This window comes from Amblyomma mixtum, chromosome 1 (assembly GCF_055824585.1).
Source record: "Amblyomma mixtum isolate Tamu chromosome 1, ASM5582458v1, whole genome shotgun sequence".
NCBI lineage: Eukaryota > Metazoa > Arthropoda > Arachnida > Ixodida > Ixodidae > Amblyomma > Amblyomma mixtum.
This window is the reverse complement of record NC_143012.1, coordinates 6,730,008-6,749,937: the sequence shown is the minus strand read 5'-3', so window position 1 is coordinate 6,749,937 and position 19,930 is coordinate 6,730,008. Positions and strand designations below refer to the sequence as shown.

At 44.9% G+C, this 19,930-nt stretch overlaps 1 protein-coding gene across 1 annotated transcript in view; it reads right to left on the bottom strand.

The window, feature by feature from the left end:
• Positions 1-334: 334 nt before the first annotated feature.
• The window catches only part of LOC149365366 (neprilysin-1-like), a 35,305-nt gene continuing 15,709 nt past the window's right edge, over positions 335-19,930 (bottom strand). The window contains exons 9-20 of the mRNA XM_089582370.1: positions 19,125-19,347; positions 16,872-16,970; positions 16,605-16,682; positions 14,953-15,056; positions 13,025-13,086; positions 10,410-10,461; positions 10,205-10,272; positions 9,658-9,788; positions 8,431-8,496; positions 7,340-7,435; positions 5,942-6,018; positions 335-440 (exon numbers count right to left, since the gene is read on the bottom strand). Of these exons, the coding sequence (XP_089438496.1) occupies positions 335-440; positions 5,942-6,018; positions 7,340-7,435; positions 8,431-8,496; positions 9,658-9,788; positions 10,205-10,272; positions 10,410-10,461; positions 13,025-13,086; positions 14,953-15,056; positions 16,605-16,682; positions 16,872-16,970; positions 19,125-19,347 (1,162 nt within the window). The remainder of the gene's footprint in view (positions 441-5,941; positions 6,019-7,339; positions 7,436-8,430; positions 8,497-9,657; positions 9,789-10,204; positions 10,273-10,409; positions 10,462-13,024; positions 13,087-14,952; positions 15,057-16,604; positions 16,683-16,871; positions 16,971-19,124; positions 19,348-19,930) is intronic.

Here is a 19,930-nt window from a genome sequence, read left to right as displayed (position 1 = left end):
CTTCCTCACATGAATCATCCAGATAATAGCTCAACACAACATCGGGATGCTTTCGAAAGTACTGGCTCAAAACTCTTAGAACAAGCAAAGCCCGTACTTGTTCGTTGAGAAAATCCTTTATTATTGAATAGCTAGTCGTAAGCTAAACTGCTCCTATATTAGGAGGTTCCTGCGAGTAGTTCCTTCATTATCGAGAAAGGTTAGAAACTGCGCAAAAGGTCGAAGACAGAAGGGAAGAAAACGAACGGGACACTATGGGCACAGACTGCCAACTGTATTCATGGAAGCGAAAGCACAGGCTATTTAAGTGGGGGAAACCAGACTTATGGCACTGCTACCACAGGAGGCATCGTTCAGCGTGTGGCAAACGCATTCCACTTCCTTTTTTGCAGCTGAAGGCAGCAGAAAACTGCTCCAAATTCTTCAGGGGAATGTTGACTCTGGAAACAGGTAAACAGAAAAGATTATTTCACCAATGTATAAAAATGGCCACAATTAGGTAACTTTACAGGCCACTAAAAAAAACCTGATGCCGTGCATTGCTTTGAAAACTTGACCGTTTTTTTTGCCTTCAGCGAATTTTTCGGTGCAGTGTCTTCATGCATGTTTGTTCTTGTACGCTCGACGCAATCGATTATGCCGTTCATGACATCTTTGTGTAAAAGAAACGAGATTGCGTTGAGGAAGTAAACTACTGCAAAAAATAGACCGTGAACCTAGGTTTTCGCGAGGGAAGTGCTGCCTGAAGCGAAAGATGTAGCATGAAGTAGTGTAACGCTAATTCTTGTGCAAAAAAAAAATAATTTTTTTCTCGCCGCCCCAAGTAACTCCTAGCAGGACCTATATTGCAGGACAGGCAGGGCATATTCTGTGACGGATTACGGATCATTGCTTGCGTGACAGCAGAAATGGGATGATGACATAAGATAAGAATAAAACAATACTCTCAATCTATTCTTTCTCTTATTATGTTGCCGTGGCATTTCAACTCTTACAAAAACTATAACCCAGAACCATCGATCTCAGTTCCAGCTCTACGTCAGAGATAGTACTACCGTTAAGAGGAGCTCAAGGCTGAGTAACGTAAGATAAAAGCGCCTTATTCTTCTGACACCTGCAAGATACACTAACTCAAGGAAAGGAATTACCAGTAAAAAAAAAAAAAACTCTAAAAACTGGATCCGAAGCACTATGTTACACACCGTATGCGAGCTTAACGACGATGTGTTTCTGGCCATGATCATAAAAGCTGCAGATCAGCGCCACTTCTTTTACAGGCATTCTTTGCTGCTTGAGTTGTTAGGAAGCAATGTCTCGGCCTCATGTTTAGGCTGCCATTTCGCTTCAACCTGTGTGTTTGGTTTGCATAGAAAGCACTCTTCCATTTAACGAAATGACGTTTAATTAGCAGTGTACTCCGTTAAGCGAAGAGACAACAATGTAGACTTGTCGGGAGACCAAGCAAAGTTCCAAAAAATGCCCCAAAAGTAACAAAACAAAACTAATGCATTAAGAGCGTGTGCTGACTTGTAATAAATGTCGGAACTCGCAGATTCACATAAGAAGCTCATGCCAATGCAAAAAAGAGAGAAGTTGGAGTCGATGAGATTCTTCGGCACACTCTACACTGACATTCTGAAGATGCAGCTGTAGTATTAGCTTTCTTCAATTTCTTCAGACTATCTTTGTCTCTGTACATTCGTCGGCATAAAAATCTAATACTTGAATGGCAGTAATTCGGATAATTAGCGCTAGCAACTGCTGCACGTGCTTTGAATCCTGCTGCCTCACATGAATGCGTCAATATAGTGGTTATGTTTTGGGGGAGTCGCAACGTGTACATTACGGTGCTCGAAATGTCTTAGCCCGGACTTCAGCATACTGTCGTGCAGCGCGTTTGCAGGCACCGTTCCGAGAGCGTTCATTTGTTCGTCCCGCCACTGGTTTCTTCATCCGGTCTTCCGCATACGTGCAAGTTTCCGAGCACGACGCCCGATAAGAGGTATGCAGCCCCATCATGGCTGCATACGTGGCGCTTCCGAAAGGCGAATGATGTGACACGTCGCCGCTGGAGGCTTTATCGTAATTTCTACGGCCGCTATAGCGTAGGCGGGCAGGCTGCCGTCCCATCCAGTTATTTCAACATGTTCTGTTATCAGGCGTTTGAAAGGAACTTGGCGGTATTTCGCTGCTGCCCCGAGCCTCACCTGGTGACGGCGAAGATAACGCGAAGTGCTAGACATGGCTTATGTGCACGCGGTGGTCATGTGATCGCGGATGCTCGATTTTGACAGCGGCATACATAGAGGCGTAGGCGAGAAAACTTCGCTACACGAGTCATCCACCCTGTTTATAATTCTGGTACGTCATTTTGCTTACGGCACTAGCGCAATTGCAGCAGACTGCAAGTGTATCTTGTAGAGCGACCATTAAAAGCGTACCGATCACTGACTCCTAGAAAATACCAGAAGTCACACATTAAGTAACCCCAAAAAAAAAACCGTGCCTGAACTGCAATCATGCCTACATCGGTGAGACAGGGAAGTTCTCAAGACGCATAAAGGACCACCAACGTGATGTGAAAAACGAAAAGCATGCCACAAATGCGCTGGCGGGTCATGCTCACGACACTGGCCACCAGATTGACTGGGGCAATGCCTCCATCTTATCTAAGGAGAGAAACCTGACGACGCGCCTTCTGCTGGAATCGCTATTCATCCAGACAACACAAGCAACATTAAACAAGAACGCTGGCCCCATGCCAGGCATCTACGCCCGATCTTTACGTCACATTCTCCGGATATAAATTCGCCACCGCTCTTGTCCTGCTCACTGTGAACAAGAAACCCGTACGGGTTTCGAAACGTCTTTTTTTTTTTCGACTATGGTCAGTGACTGCTACTTCACTTCATTGCATCACCATGCCTGACCAGACGGATTTCCGTCGAACTCTTGACTACATTAAGTAACCTAATATTCAATGAGCGATCGATAACCTCCTTAGTGATCACGGCGAATGTGTATTGTCTCAAGACAATATACATGTATTGGAAAACAGTATGCCCGCAGAATTTCTGTTTTTGAAGTCTAATACTATCGCCTGGGTGCTCGTGTGCACTTTTTTCTCTGTTTTTTTAAATCGTGTCCCTCTGCTCGCCAGCTTCTTTAACACCTAGTCTTCACTGTGCAGTAAGACTTAGCTGGAGCAAACAAGACTCAAAGTGCTGGCAAATAAAATAAAAGAAGAGCTTCTTGTTTCAAATGGATTTTCCTCAACTGTACATTCGAGGAGACATCACGCTTGTTACAACATGCGACAACAGTTGTTCTGCTAGGCCTTTTTTTTATGGACCGGGCAGTGCATTTATGATCAGCTGCAAATGTCAGCTGGTCACTGGCGCAGCTTCATACCGACCGTAGATGAAAGACATTCCTTTTTCGTGCAAATTAATTTTGAGATAGCTTGACATTTTGAACCAAATAATGACCGTCGTTTGAAAGCTTCAGTAGGCTACTGACAAGATATACTGAAAGATTGTAGTTTCAAAAGATAAAGCGGTTAAGTAGAACGTGTTGTCGGGCTAGTTGGTTGAATACTTCAGACATGGCAGTTGCGCGAAACACACACACACAAGACAGGTTACGGGACGAGCGGGATTGCGCTCGTCCCGTAACCTGTCTTGTGTGTGTGTGTTTCGCGCAACTGCCATGTCAAAAGCGGTTAAAGACACAAAATTTCAAATCCTAACAAACCATTTGGCTATACAAAGCTGATTCTTTGACCAGTTGGTTGCACATGCTGGCCATCGTGTTACAGAGGGAAAAGATGAAGCCATGATAAAGGGACAACAAATAGCGCTAACGATACAGACAACACACGTCTTCAGGGATGACCTTTGTACCTGTGTAAAATAAAAGCCTCTTACTTGGGATAAAGCGCTTGCGATAAGACAAACTATGAAACGGGTACCTGTAACAGCACGTTCAAAAACGCGCTACGTTTTAGAAATGAGATGAAATTATTGAAGAATGTGTTATTAAACAGAGGGCCAACACACAGCACTAACCAGACAGCGCACGTCCGGAGGCCGATGTCCAATGCGTGTCTTGTCTGAGGACATGCACTGCCTGTTACATTAGCGCTGTGTTATCTCTGTCTTATGATTTCGTTCATTCGTGCTACAATGCCTTCGTTGATTCGCCTTGTTTGCTCAACGCATAAAGATGCCTTCTAGCAACAGCAACTTTCAGTTGGATGCCTAGGGCAGAGCGTTATACCTAATAATGTTTAATACTGGAATGCGAGTAATTTCTACAGTCTTGTTTACGCAGACATCAATGCACAGTGATATGACGTCGAAGGGGAGCAAAAGTTTTGGCGTTTCAATGCCCGACTAACAACCAGTGTTGTCATCGTCATGAGCAGCCTGACAACGTCTACTACGGGACAAAAATCCCTCCCATACCTCTTCAATTAACCCTGTTTTGGGCCAGTTACGGCCACCTTACCCCCTCGAGCAGCCGTTGGTCTGCTCGTGTTTGCACCGCGCGGTGGCAAACATCCCGCTCGCGTCAGTGATTTCCTGGTCGACGTGACAAAAACCGCATTGGTGCTGACATTATTTGGCGAGGGGTAGGCCTTTCGTCAAGCCTTCTATAGACTTACTGCATACACAAACGGCTTGCGATACCGTTTTAGACAAATGAACAGTCCGCATTGTGACAACTGTGCCTCGATAGAAACTGTGGAACATATCTTGCTTGAGTGCCCTGCGTATGCTAACGAGCGTGCGTACTATGAACATTGCATGCAGAAGCTCTGCCCAGTGCCCCTAACAATGGACAAAGTTTTAGGTCCCTTAGCCTGCTTTAGGCAACAGAGACTTGCAATGAGCCGCCGCGGTGGCTCAGTGGCTATGGTGCTCGGCTGCTGGCCCGAAAGACGCGGGTTCGATCCCGGTCGCGGCGGCTGAATTTCTTTGGAGGGGAAATTCGAGGCCCGTGTACTGTGCGATGTCAGTGCACGTTAAAGAACCCCAGGTGGTCGAAATTTCCGAAGCCCTCCACTACGGCGTCTCTCATAGCCTTAGTCGCTTTGGTACGTTAAACCCCATAAACTAAACTACTTGCAATGAACTTTCCATTCACATATTTAAAAGACATTGGACATCTCGATAAGCTTTAAATTCACTTGCACGTTACCTTCATGCATTCTTCATGCAGTGAACTTCTTCAGCCCATTTGTCGGACTATGCACTCCATCATTCCATAGGTTACATCAATACTCGCCATTTCATCCTTAGTACCCATTTCATAGCATCATTTTATCTTCGTTTTTTTACCTCTTCCACACTGCTCTCTTCTGTCTTTATCTCACAAATTCCCCTCCCTGCGCAGAGTAGCATGCCAGCGATTTTTAAACGCCGGCTAAATTCTCTGCATTTCATTAGAGTCTCTCTCTCTCTTTTGACATCTCTGTGATGTTAACGAAGTGTGAACTGACTTGACGTGCCCATATCTGACAATAAACAACATGCAAATAATTATTCGCGTGGCTCTCTGCCACACAAAAGCACCACAACACACTCTTACAACCCCTTCACCAGGTTCCAAATGATCAACAGGGTTTAATGTATTTCTGCGGTCCTATTTACTTTATATTTGATATCCCAGTACTTTCACGACTGAATATGGACTTTCTGTTCCTGCCTGTAATCTTTAGAGACAGCTCATGGGACACCAGTAAAGTCGCTTCAGTGGGGGACCCATATTCTTTGCGTTATGTACAAACAGCCTTGTTACATCCGAACGCAATAAATATGATCTGACTTCATTTAACTGACCCAGTGCTTGTAATAGCATCCTTCTTCAACAGAAAGTAGCAAGAAAGTTTACAGACAAGAAGGCAGTCTGAACGTTACCTGCTCTGCCATATACTGACCTGTACTTGTTGGGACTATGGACATGCCCCGTGATCTTCTCCACTGTGTGTGCCGGTCGTGAGTTTTCGCACCACACCTGTGTAGTGGTCATTGATGTCTCATTTGGTAAACGGTAGATCACTGAGGAACATCAAATTGTTCAAGCAGGGGATAACTATTCCAATAATTGAGTGAACCTTAAAGGATTTAAAATATAAAAGCAGCCGGGTGGAAACAGGAAGCTGAGAAGAAGCAAGGCCAAAAGAGAGACCGCAAAACAAAAACAAAATTCTTATTGGAAGCAGGCCTGAATAAAAACGAAAGCAAAATAGACCGGAACGCTTAATTCCAATACGTGTTGGCAATGCGGTAGTCTACGAAGCTGTTGATGCCATTGCCAGAACTGACTCGTGGGGCTTGTCAGAACCAAGTTAATCTTCCCGTACACGACCTGTCACAACTGGCAGGTGGAGGCTAAGCCGACTGGGGTTTAGACCGGTGGCTCCCTCCACCTGTGGCGCAACGCCTGCCCGGTTGTGTGCAAGAGAGATAGGGCGGATTCACGCCGTATAGGTGTGGCGACGAGAGAAGAATACGTACAGGAAGAAAGTACCGGAGTTAGCAAGCCAAAACTAAAAATGCGCTATACCTACTCAAGATGAACTAAGCTTCAGCCTTAGCGTAATATGGCCAGTAACACATTGGGCACAGTTCTCTGCTCTCACTGCTGCATGCTCATTCATTCATTCATTCATTCATTCATTCATTCATTCATTCATTCATTCATTCATTCATTCATTCATTCATTCATTCTGTCTTTAGGTTCAATTTTATGTAGCAGTCCTTGATTCATCCATTTACTCATTTTTTCAAGAAACATTGAGACGCATAATAAAGCAAAGGGACTCTAAATCTTTAAAGGACACTGGCCGTCTGGGGCATTGCTAGTAAATAATTTACTTTTCTTTATGAGACAAAGGTGGAGCTGTTGTGACACATATACGACAATACCATCTGCACTTTAACGCCAACCATTCCCATAATATCAATAGTTAATATTGTACTTCAGTGAATGTCCGTGTTGGGACAGACGTGCGCGCGTAACCATCTGTGGCTGCTTGCCTATTCTGAGGAAAACAGAGACAGATCTCACTCTGAAGTTACAGTGCTTTGTTTTCACGCGAACATTTTCTCCTATAATTAGCAGGGGCTGCTTATCTAGTACATCAACGTAGCGCGCAAGACGGCACAAAAAACTGACAGACAGAGCGCCAATCGGCGCTGCATCGGTGCCTGTTGTTGCGCTCTTGTCCCGAGTTTCGTGTTGTTATTGCGTTAGGCGTGAACCAACCACCCTAGCAATATTCCTTATTGCTCGTTAGATATATATTCAGCATAATTACAAAGTCAGCTCTTACCAGTGCGAAAGATATGAAGAAAAGCTGATCGCGGTTGAAGTTCTCCAGGCCGGGAAGAGTGACTTCTTCAAAGTCGGGCACGAGCGACTGGTGCGTCTGCAGGTTTGAAACGACTCATTTGTATCGGTTGGGGAAAAAAAAGCACCAAACAAGCGAGCTATTCTTGCACACCGGCAACAAAAAGAAGAGATGGTAGAGAATTGGAATGCGACTTGAGAGCGAAAACAACAAAAGAACTATTACCCGCCGCGACGGCTAAATGGTTGGGGCGCTCGGCTACTAACCGTAGTGCCCGAGTTAGAACCCGGCCGCGGCGGCCGCGTTCTGATGGAGGCGAAAGGCAAAAGGGGCATGTGCGTGCTGCGATATTAATTCTTGCTAAATATTTCAAGGTGGTCTCAACTGCGGCACCTTTCTCTCTCTTTTTTATTTCGGTCCCAGCCTTCTTATCTTATCTCACGGCGCGGTTCAGGTCTCCACCAAGAAGTGAGACAGTTACTGCGCCATTTCATTTCCACAGAAACCACTAGTAATACTTGGAAATTGTTTGCCCCGTTTCTTAAGGAAATCACCGACCTGGAGAGGACACATAATTTAGGATGAAGGAATTCTGTAAAATGTATTCCATCTGCCTTTTACGATTTCTTATTTTTAGTGATTCGGCAACTAGGCACCGATGCACTGTTGCATACTTTAGTTTAAGCGGCAATGCCAATAGTGATCACACGGCGAAAATGACACGCTATGCATAAGGGAAAGAATCGCTGACTTACAGATAGACTTCACTGTAGTTTGAGGTTGGTGCGTGATGATGTTGAGGAAATAGCACGGACACAGGACGTAAGATACAAAACTTCGTACGTCCTATGTACGCGCCGTTTTCTCAACATTGAAAAAAGAGCAGAGATATTGACAGACTGCAGTTGCTTCTGGTTGTAGAAAGCCTTCAGTAAGCTAGAATGGAAGGAGTTTTGTTGTTTTTTGAGATTAATATCGAACGCTCAAAAAAAAAAAGAAACGTCAAAAATTTTGTGGTACTCTACAACATGGTCACATTAAAAATTGTGTAGTTTAAGAATTATTTTACTCACGTAATACGCCGCACGAATGCCAGCGTTGTCAGCTATGTTCTCTCCGAGTGTAGCGATTCCATTCAGCTGCAAGTAGCATAAAAAATTATTAGATCCAAGCTTACCGGCTTACGGCAATAATCAGAAAAAATTCCAGAAGAGGGCAAATACGGGCTGGTTGGTACATGTTTTACGAATTGGAAAAACAGCGCAATCAAAGACGAGACACAAGAGAAGGAAGTCCTTCTCTTGTGTCTCGTCTTTGATTGCGCTGTTTTTTTCAATTCGTAAATCAGAAAAAAGCTGACTGGCATTAGCGGTCGAGAGGTCTGGAGTGGCAGGACCATATCGGCATTTCACGAGCAGTTGACCGGTTGGGCGCCTCACAGGCCCGTTTAATCGTCTATACGTTCACATGCATACTCAGTCTACTTACACCTGTGCTATTCAGTTCGATTACGTTCCCGGTACACTTCACAGGCCCGAGGGCCGGCTTTTACGAAGCTAATAGTCTAGTTCCCAGTGTTGCCTTATTCGCCGTCTTAAACCCTCCGTTTGTTTTGAGGCAAGGAAAGGCGCATCAGTGGCCTACAGGGTCAGGCGGACGCCTCAATCGTGCTTTGAGGGACGAGTGGGTAATGTTCACCACACCACCTCCTCGGTGAGGTGGAGTAGATCTCGGAGTAGATCACGGTGACTAAAGGATTTCTCGCCTAGCGTGTACTTATCTACTTGTGTGTTTGCTGTGCAAGATATCACGTTGGTATATTTCAACGTTCTTTTCTGTATCTTTTGTTTTTCGTATTTGCTGCAGTGCAAGCGTTCGTTTTCGTTTCAAGCCTGTTGATGCTTTTTTTTTTCTTTTCGTTCTTTATGTATGCCTCATGTGAAATGTACCTACAGATTGTTAGAAGTTTAATCTGTTATCCTCCAGCCTTCCCCTTCTTTTGTAATGCCTTACAAGGCGCTGTAAATAATGAATAAATAAAGTGAAGCATTTTTGCGTCTTTCCTTTCCTCAAGACGAACGGGTGGTTTCGGCTGGCAAACTTGAACTGTTCGTGAACTGCTTATATTAAAGGGCTTGTAAAAAGCTATCACAGCTTTCATTTTTACAGAGTTTGGTGCATCAGCGTGGTCACCAAGTATGTATTCATCTGCAAGTCAGTACTGCAGAAGGGCTTCTGGTGATGCAGGCTCTCTGTAAAAAAAAAAAAAAAGAAATCAGAAATAAGCAACGTAAACTTGCCGACATGTTGACGACAGGGTCGACGATGCTCCCGTACTGTTTTTTGAAGCAGTCTCGCTTCCGTTCGTACTCTTTTCGTGTGTAGTTGGTCCACCAGTTAACGAGACGTCCGACGGCGTCGTATTCGAATCCTGTAGGGAATATGAACACTCGCACTTGAAGGTCGACAGATGTGTTGTCCTGCGTTACTCAACCCAAGCATAAATGAAAAGCATTGCTGTGAATGTGATAAAAATGCAACTGAAGCATTATCGGCAACGTCCACATGCGCAAGCAGCAGCATTTTCTTCTTCCTGCAATCATTATGTCAATACTGGTCACGTCGTCATCATGAGTCACCATGATGCTCTGTCGGTTCGCCTGGGGCGATGCTTGTCGGCGGTGAAGCGCTGTGCGCGCTGCCCAAGTCGAAACCCGGAGACGCCTCAGTTCGGCACTGCGTCTTTCGTCTCCAGTCGCTTGCGGTTCGAGTACCGAAAAAGCTACGCTCAAAAATCGCACCTTATGTGTTTATAGCTGCCGTGTTCTTCGCTAAATGTTCTCTCACCTTGGTCGTCGTAGGCGTGCGAGATTTCGTGACCCATCACCATTCCAATCGCACCCAAATTGATAAACCTGTTGGTGAGAGTCCACACAAAGGAACCTTAGAATACACACCGCATTTCCACTTCAGTATTGTGAGTAAACTAGCGGTGTCCTTCGAAAATAGTACGTTGATAACTGTTAATAAGAGTAAAATCAGCTTAACTTACGACGGCAACCCAGGCTGGAAGTACAAGCCCCTTAGTATACCCGCCGAAATAACTGAAAAGAAATACATAGATGCACCGGAGTCAATAAAAACCTAAATTTCTTTGCAGGCAATGTAACTGTTAAGTATGCGGGTAAGAAAGACACAACTGCTGGCGCCGCCGCGGTGGCTCAGTGGCTATGGTGCTCGGCTGCTGACCCAAAAGACGCGGGTTCGATCCCGGCCGCGGCGGCTAGAATTTCTTTGGAGGAGAAATTCTAGAGGCCCGTGTACTGTGCGATGTCAGTGCACGTTAAAGAACCCCAGGTGGTCGAAATTTCCGGAGCCCTTCACTACGGCGTCTCTCATAGCCTTAGTCGCTTTGGGACGTTAAACCCCACAAAACCACAACCACAACAACTGCTGGCCTCTGGGGACCTGCTACTAACTGTAAACGCCTTCGCGCATGACTGCCGCTATGACACTGTGGCGTCAGCGCTGTAGTGGCTTTATTCCGAAAGTTTCAGCTTATGCTTTGCGTCATTTAAATTACAGCAGAATCTTTAATGAAGAGATCTGCCAAAGCGCGATCTTTGATCCAGATCACGACGCGGCAATCGCGCATGCTTGCAAGTCTTCTGCGCATGCGCAGATGGCCAGCGGAGACCAGGTGCAGGCGAACTTGCAACGGACCTGCGGCTGGCACAGCTCTCTCTCCACGTAAGCTGGTCACTGTAGGGGCCGCAAATGACGCTACGCTGAACTCTCTAATATCGCAGCCAAGTTTCACGCTTTGCTACCGAGTTTTGCGTCTGAAGATAAAAAAAAATATTCAATTGGTGATTTGCAAGAAATGTAGGCGGCGCCGCAGTTGAGCCACTACGTCAGCCGTAAAGAGCAGGCCGTCTGTGATCAGCCTGGTTGCATTGGCAAGCTTCCTTCATTGCACGATTGTCTCACGCTTTTTCACTAAATGTGAGTGCCTTTTTTGCGCTAAGCACTTTGGATTAGTCATTAGTCAGTGTGAAGCACAGAACTGATAAAAAACTACATGTCGTCAACCTGTATTGGCAAACGACCGCCGTGCAAGCGCCACCGCACACGATCGTCGCCCGCCTCCAGGTCGTTTTTAACGATGTCACGACTGCCAGGGCTGAGTTTCTACACAGCGAGGAAGTAATAAAAATTCAAGCACGACCCCCTTTTGCTGCTACATTGTCATAGACAAGCAAGGATTTGCGAAATCATTGCATAACCTGGCATAAAGCTGTAAACTAAAATGGTTTGCAATGGTTTCGTTTTCGACCGTCGTGTGCTTAGATTTCAGTTCAGCTAGCTTAATCCTGGTCGCTTCAGTCGAGCAAGCAACGCCCTTGTATGTACAGCCTTTGTCAAAAGTAACCAGGCTCCATGGTTTGCTTCTCATTCGTATAACAGAGCCCTCACGGCTACCCTAAAGATCAAAAAGTTATTTGAAGGTGAGAACAGTGGTTCTTCTCACCATACAGGGATTTAGAGGTTGAGGGCTGGCATATTAGCTTTAATATACGACTGAGAAGTAAAACGTGCAGCCTGGTTACTTTTGGCACAGGCTGTACATACATTCGTGTGCAGACTTGTTTAGAGCGCCGGAGCGGCGTGCTGCGTAACAAACCGTAGCGCGCAAGTCCTGTGATAAAGGGCGCTGTGCTCGTTCTTTGCTTTCATTCTGTGCAGGTTCGCTTCAGCGCAAGCCCCGATCGTGAAAACCAGTACCTGTTGTAAAATTTCTTTTCGTTTTCTCTGAAGAGGACCGCTCAATGGCTCCGCCATAAGCGTGCTCACGTCTGTATACGTTGCGGCGTGAATCCGATACCATCAAAGTGGGACGCGCCGTCGAAAGGGTGACGGCGAGGGTTGTTAACGTGGGTTCCTGTTCCTGCTTTAACTTGCCAGTAATCTAAATTCCAGGTGTGAAACGGATGAAGTGTAATTTACCTATCGGTTCAAGCGTGTAAACCTACCCCTTGAACAAGAATTAACTCGTCTTATCTTCTCGTTAGCTCATATTTTCTCAAACGTGCTCGTCTGTCGACGATTCGGCCTCTTCGCTTTGTATTTTGAAGACTGCGTGGCCAGAGTTTGAATCAGAGCGGCGGGAAAAAATTCTTCAAGTTTTAATCTGAATCTCTTAGCAATAAATGCATCTTTTGCTGCCGGACAAGAGGTAACAAAGCCGCGAAATGCCGAACTACCGCGTTTTGCTAACAAAAAAAATTGTCTGACTTGTCCTCAGTGGTTTGTTTAAGAAAAAAAAAATTTCTTTTTTTTTTGCGATACCGCAGGAAGATCGAAGGAAGAGATATTCGCGACAAAATAAAGAGCGCCGGATTTCCAACAAAGAATTCAGTGGACAATACCGCGTCATCCATTTCTGTCTCTGCGTTCCTTTATTTTTCCTCGTTTTACTAATTCTCCATAAACCACCTTGAGGTGGCCCACTCTATTTTCTGTAATGAAGAAAGCAAACTTCACCTCATCTCATGGCATGCCTTTTCCCGAAAACGTTCTTATCGTGCACTTCGGGCAGAGTGCACATCCTAGTGGTACTTGCAAATTTAACCCAGCGGAATCAGAATACGACGTATTCACCCTTACCAATTTCGTTAAACGCGATCAGGTTGAAGGCGTTGACTTCTGGACCACCTTGTGGTAACCATCTGAGAGAAGACGCATTGTTATAGAAGCACAATCGGGAGTTTTTTGTTGATTGCTAACGGAATGAGAAACACGAAACGCCGACTCTCCAGCGGCAAAAAAAAAAAAAAAACTAACATTACACGCTGTTATTTACGAAGGGTACAGGGCTCCGTGTCCTAATTATTAGATATACCAGACGTGCGGGCTCAGAACGTCTGAATTCGAGAGCGACTTAAACTACACAACTTGGCCTTTATGAACTGGTGTTACGCAGTCTCCATTTCGCTATTACTTGAATATCTGCGGGTCTCCGTCACTGCTGAGGAGAGCAGCCACTGTACTTCGGGACTTGCGGCCAAAGGGGAAACTGCAAAACGTTTCCAAGATTCTAGAAGCTGCCAAGGAAATTTGCACGTACACAAGGCAGCACGCTTTATTTCAAGCCCTTGTTTACCTTCGCGGACACACAACACTCATACAGAAAGGAGGCATCCCGCCTTCGTCTAAAATTTATTCAAGACAGTGACCTGGACTGCAGATGGCTACAGCAGCAGTTGATGACTACTGTGGGGATTGTGCGCTTGCCGACGAAGGTCTGCCAGGTCACAGATGCATGCCCGGAATTGTCGATTTCAATTAACGTTTAAGTGTCGGTAAGGTGGAGCAGTTTCCGGCAGAACATTTACAACACTGATCCAACCGGTAGCTATCAACAGCCTGAACCTCATGTCCTAAAATTTCACCTGCGTAGCGAGGAGCAGAAATGCAAAACGCGCGGTAAAGAAAGCATGCCAACAAATAGCCATCTGCAGTCTAAGCCAGAAACAATTATAATTTTTACCGGTGTTAGTCTTTTGGGTACCAACAAAATTTCCACGACCATTAACCTCTCAAAGAACGGTCATTATTCTTTGAGAGATTAGCTGCGAAGATCAGCCGCGGCTAGTCTCAACATGAATTAACCTTTTCACTCATTTTTGGCCCAGAGTGTAGACGTATGTCATCTCCGTCATTGTTGGCACGAGCGCAAAGCTACAGGTGTTTTATTACAAACTATGGGGGCAGCTAAGTCACCTTAGGAGTGGAATACGATAGCATCATATTTCACACTTGTCGCAGCTTCTGTTGCAACTTCTGAGAGTGTTCTCGACAATTTTGTTGCAATTTTCGGTTCATAAACCGTCATATTCGGGCAACTAGTGACAGTATAGCAGCGTATTATTCATCGTATAAAAAACCAGCGCTTACAAACACAGACAGAGGACAAGACGAAGCAAACTGAAGACGCTGTACTTACAACTGAATTTTATTCCAAAGTAAAGTCATTTTATAAGCTTACACACAGACGCGCAAAGGCCTAAACCTCGCCCAATCCTCAGTTCTTCTGCAGTAGCAAGTATCCGCTATGCTGTGACGGTGCCGACCGACATTAGCACGTCGAACTTTTTTTTCTGATTTTAGTTTCAGTTCCTTTGAGGTCACGTCACTCTTTAGAGTCATACCTCCTGTGGAATCAAATGACCTTGAGATGCCGTGCATCGCTCGACCAATCAGCGGATTTCATTCGTGACACCGCAGAGCCCAGGGTTGCTCATCGAAAAATTAACTCACGTCACAGGGCTACCTGACCTCTCTCGACCGATTGTTAATTAAACTGCCATCTTCCACGGCGGCAGGTTGCTCAGAATTCGTTGGCCAGGTTGAACCTACCGCGTTGGGCATGCTGTGGCGATGTCTCAACCTCTCTCAACTAATCAGTGAATTTCGGGACACCGGTCGGCGGATTTTGCTCCTCACGTGAACTGCAACGTTATCACATTAGAACTCACCCAAATATTAGCGCTTTCGTTTGCCCTGTCTGTAAGAAAATGATGAATAGGACTCACAGCGGGCCATCGTCGCGTAGAGAGGCGTACATTTTCAAGGCAGAGTTCTCATCAAACTTCAGGATAATCTCAGCGAAGGAGTCATTAGAGGTGATTTCTCCGACCTGAAATCAGAAAAGGGATTATACCTTTTGCTCTGTCAAGTTCAAGTTCAAAAATCCCAGCTGCGTGAATTCAGTATTATATGGTGACCAGCTGCGATAGCTTGGCAGGGGGGGTTCGACTGCAGAGCCCAAAAACGCGGGATCGAATCCCAACTCATGAGGCCGTGCTTCGATGGAGTCGAAAAGAAAAAAACCCCATGGGGTGCGGGGCACCAGTGCACGTATAAGAACGCCACGTGGTCACATTATGCAGGAGCACTCCTCCGCTACAACGCCACTTGTAGCCCCCGAGCGCAGGCAGATTTGGGGTCTTCAACCTCATATGCACCGTACCATCATTTTGGCACAGCAATTTGATTTATGAATACAGTTTCGTGAGCATTCCTCGTTATTCACCTCAAAATACAAATTGCTTACTCAATTCCAACATATATGTAACTGTAGAGTCAGCGCACCTAATTCACCGGCAGACACATTACAAGAAATAGTTTGAAGCCAAAGGTCTGACGGAAGCCTATTTGGTCCGGATGGTACATGAAGAAAATAGATGGTGCCGACCTTTTGCCCTCATCCCCTTCTACAGATCTACTTTCGTCATTAAAAGAGATATTGAAAATGTTACAAGAAATGGCAACATTTAGCGAAAACGTGACTTCATAACAGCAAAACTACCTTTTTGTACATCACTTTCAAAAGTAAAACACGGACATTCATTCACGCAGCGGTAATCCAGGTCTGTGAACTTCACGACAAAACCCTTACAGTGTGAGTTCGCGAATAGGGTCAGGAAAAGCGTTTTTTTTTTTTTGCGATAGCATAAAAGAAAGAAGACACGTTTTAGAAGGCTATACACAAGCAAAGAATGGCATAAGGTGTTCTCGAAAAATACATCAAATTTATTTTCGAAACCTGCCGGTGATAGATTTCGCAATGCTCACTTAAAATAATAACGAAAGAAGTTACAATCATCACCAGCACTGTTCAGATTACATCTACTGCAGGACTAGTCCTTGGCTATTGACTTCAAGATAGTCTTGCCCTGCGCCCAGCTGCATTATAAATTCTCTCAGCAAAGCTCGTATCCAACTTCTCAGCCCGAACCTAGCACCCCTTTTCTTTCCCTTCTATAGGAGTCCCCTTGGTTACCCTAGCAGACCATCGCTTGCCTGTTCTCCGCTTTAAAATATCCGCCGAAGTCAATTTTATTCTCTTGATATGCGGTAAGATACAGGCCAACGAGAGAAGCACTTATTATAAATCTGCAGCCAGCCTGTGGTTAACAGGGAAATCGTTTTTTTTTTTGTACTTCGTACACTCACTGCCGAAAACTCTTCTCGATTGAGAACATTTTACAGCTAATCCGCATCAGCCTTGTTGCCACTCAAGTAAGGGCTGCAATGTGAATGGCCACTTTAAATGGAAGAGTCTATCTGCTGGGTGCGTGTGTGTGTGTCTCGGTGTTTTGTGTCACAGATCTCAGAAATGCAGTGAATTTTTTTTTTCCGGAAAACCGCGAAAATTTGGTTAGCATCTGGAGAGCTGACTTACATGATCAAAGTGCTTGTTCAGTGCATCATCGCTGAGATTAAAACCAGAATACCCCACATACGGCGCCATCTTCCACAACTGTAAGAAATAAGGGGAAACGATCGCCTTGATACCGTATACTTTTTCTCTTCCTGCAGTAAAAAGAATTGTCCATCTTTCAGATTTAAAAGCAGCGCGCAGGCCATCGTAATTTGCGCTGAAAAAAACAAATCTTGGAAATTTTTTTAATAGAACTTGCAATAATTAACTGCGGAAAATAGGACGTACCTTGTGGATAGCCCTCCTTCTAGTCACTATATCCATCCATGGCACATTGCGAAGGGTTCTGTAATACGTCTTTCCAACGTCCGACAGCATGGCCCTAACCTGATGTAAAAGATATCAGAGCTTGCTGCAAAGGGAGTTGAAAGTATTTATAGCTCAATATGGGCGTAACGACGAAAGAATTATTTTGCTTTCTGTCGTCTGATGACCTCACGGGCACAAAAAAATGGATTCTTTCTTACGTTTCCAGAGTTTTCAGAAATTTTAAATAGAATGCTTTGAATGAATGCCTATTCATTACTGAGGCTTGGGTTACCTCCCAGCACCTTAGACGGTAGCGCCTTCCGGTTTGTAGATATCCAATGACAAGCATGACCTGTCACAAACTGGAAGTGCTTTAGACAATGAGTGTGAAAGCGTTTTTGCTTAAAAATTCCGTATGCTCTTCCGTTTCTCCACACTCCTAGAAATCAAGCTAAGCGTACATTGCAGATACCATTTGGCTATTCTGCAGTGCCTTGTTTGAAAGCGGTGTCTGGGTAGGAGAGCTTACACAGCGTGACTGACTGACACCGGAATGTAGGACCTTTACCGGCACAAATGACATCCAAAACTAGGACATCCGGGTTCCTATAATGATGTCACAGGTAAGAAATTATTAGCCGCACTCACAAAGCAGCAAGCACAAAACCGTTGTGGAGGCTCCTACTTTGTTAAGAGACACTAGAAATGCATTAAACGTGCGTGACACACGGGTAAAACTTCGAGGAGATACTAAAACTCCGCCCTAAGGAGAAATATGGAATGCTGACTGTGCCTCGTAATGCACCTTTTTTGTAGTAAGGTTAAAGTTTCTCTGTGCAGTGGTACCCTATTCTACGTCAAAATACTTGATATGTGATTTAAACGGAGCGCAATAGAGTAAAATCTGAGTCCAACCAGCAATGTGCGTCGCAGTACACGGATGACCTTTACTACACGAGCTAATTTAGTTTGCAAATACCAATGTTCTATGCAGTTTTCCCGCAGGATGGCGTCGCTAAAGTGAACAGCCATTGTTTGTACTGCATTAGTGATTTTTGAGGAGCATTTATCAAGGGTGAGATTGATGTTACTCGCAGCTTGCACTCCTTTAGGCCTAAAAGTCTGGTTTAAGTCTCGCTAGAGTTTAACACAAGGGCATTTCTGTGTGACCGCGCGTGTAACTTGGGCAGTATTTCATCAGCCGCGCTAATAAGACAATTTGCTTTGGTTACGAAGATTAGTTGGTGATTACATCCGCGTATATAAAATATCCAGCCCCTGTATCGATCTGTGCTAGGTTGTTTATGTTTGTATTATGGAGGAGCGGTCCTAGTTTGATGCACTGAGGCACTCCAAGCTTGATTGGTTTATACGTACCTTGGCTGTCATTACCCAATATGGACACCCTCAGTATGGTCTCTTAAATAATTTGCAGCTAAGTCATATGCGTTTCCCCGGTCCGATGTATTGAAAACTTATTGGCCATGGACACGTGGTTTATTCGGCTGAATGCCTTGGAAAAAAATGATATAGATCCCAAGTGTCATTTTCTAATTTTCTATATCACTAATAATGAGTTATTTTTATTTCACAGTGCCTGCATGGTAGAAGATTTCTGCCTATAGCCCCACTGACTAGACGTTATGATGCTGCGTTTGTGAAAAAAGGTGGAAAGCCTTCAAAAATTAAGTTTTTCAATTCCTTAAGATAATATTCGCAGGGTTGATATAGGCATATGGTTGCTTAGAACGTTTATAGGGTCATTTCTGCAGGCAATCATCGCTTTTGTCTTCACATTTGAAGGGCAAATGCCGGTGATAACAAACAGGTTATATATGAATGTTAGAACAGGGCAAAAAACATCTATGACGTATAAAACAGGTTCGAGTTTGAGCCAAAAAGCATCCTCGCATTTACTGCTTCTCATATCTGAATGATCGACTCAAGAAAATCCTAACATTCCATTAAGTTTTTCTCCATTTCGCAGACAGTGATGAAGTTACTGGTCACTCTTGTGGCGTAGTACTCAAAAACCAAACCCTTTCGGCACAAACACATTAAAAGAATTCCAAATGTTTCATATGCGTTCTTTTAAAAATGGTGAAGCGTTCACTATTTATTCCAAGATCGCAGGTTACTTCGTCATTGCGTTATATTAGAACTCCTTGCTGGTGTCTCAGGCGCCTCTAGCTGAGGTGCGTCAGAACCGCTCCAAAAGAGAACAGAGCTCACCTCAGCTTTCATATGGTCCGGAAATTTGTGCTGGAGGTACAGACGGCCAAGGAGCTTTGGCATATATGCCTTCAGGGCCAGAAGGCAAGCAGCAGTGACGTCATCATCTTCGACGATCTCAGAATCGTTCTTGTTGCTGCCAGGTGGTGTACCTTCTGGAATCCAGGTGAACACTGCGAGCTTTTCCGCTACTTTTGCTCCGATGTAGTTGTATACTCGGACGCTGAAACGTTATATGGCGTCAGTCGCCGCCAGAAAACAACGCGGGGACGAGATAGCAATAGGAAATAAGGCGCACAAGTTAAACAAGGTGACCTGGCATCCATTTGTCCAAGAAAATAAGATAGGTAAAATTTGGCACATAAAGAGAGGCGCTCCGTAAGCTCCTGCGTATGACGTCTTTTCTTGCCCTGTCCGTGTTGCCATTACGCTGAAGTTTTAAGTATATCAAACTAGCCAGCCATTACGTATTAAGAAAGAGAGCGGTCTGGCAAAGTCCAGTCCCTCATGGCTGAATAACGCTGCTGAATAGCGTAACAATTGGGGGCCTCGGTTCTGGCAGTATTAATGCCATAGGTAGCGTAAGGGGGTTGTCGCATAGCTTCCATCATCACCGGTTGATCACGTACCACGGGAGAGTCGCGGTAATACAGGACGTGGTACATCCGCCGCTACGAACGTGGTTGGCTCTGGTGGACACTCTCAACGTTCGAATACACCCAACACAAATACCCCCGGAAGTAGAGGATTTCACAACCGCCGCTGTAAACCTTCTCATGATTATTCCCTCCGTAGCCCAGTCTCTG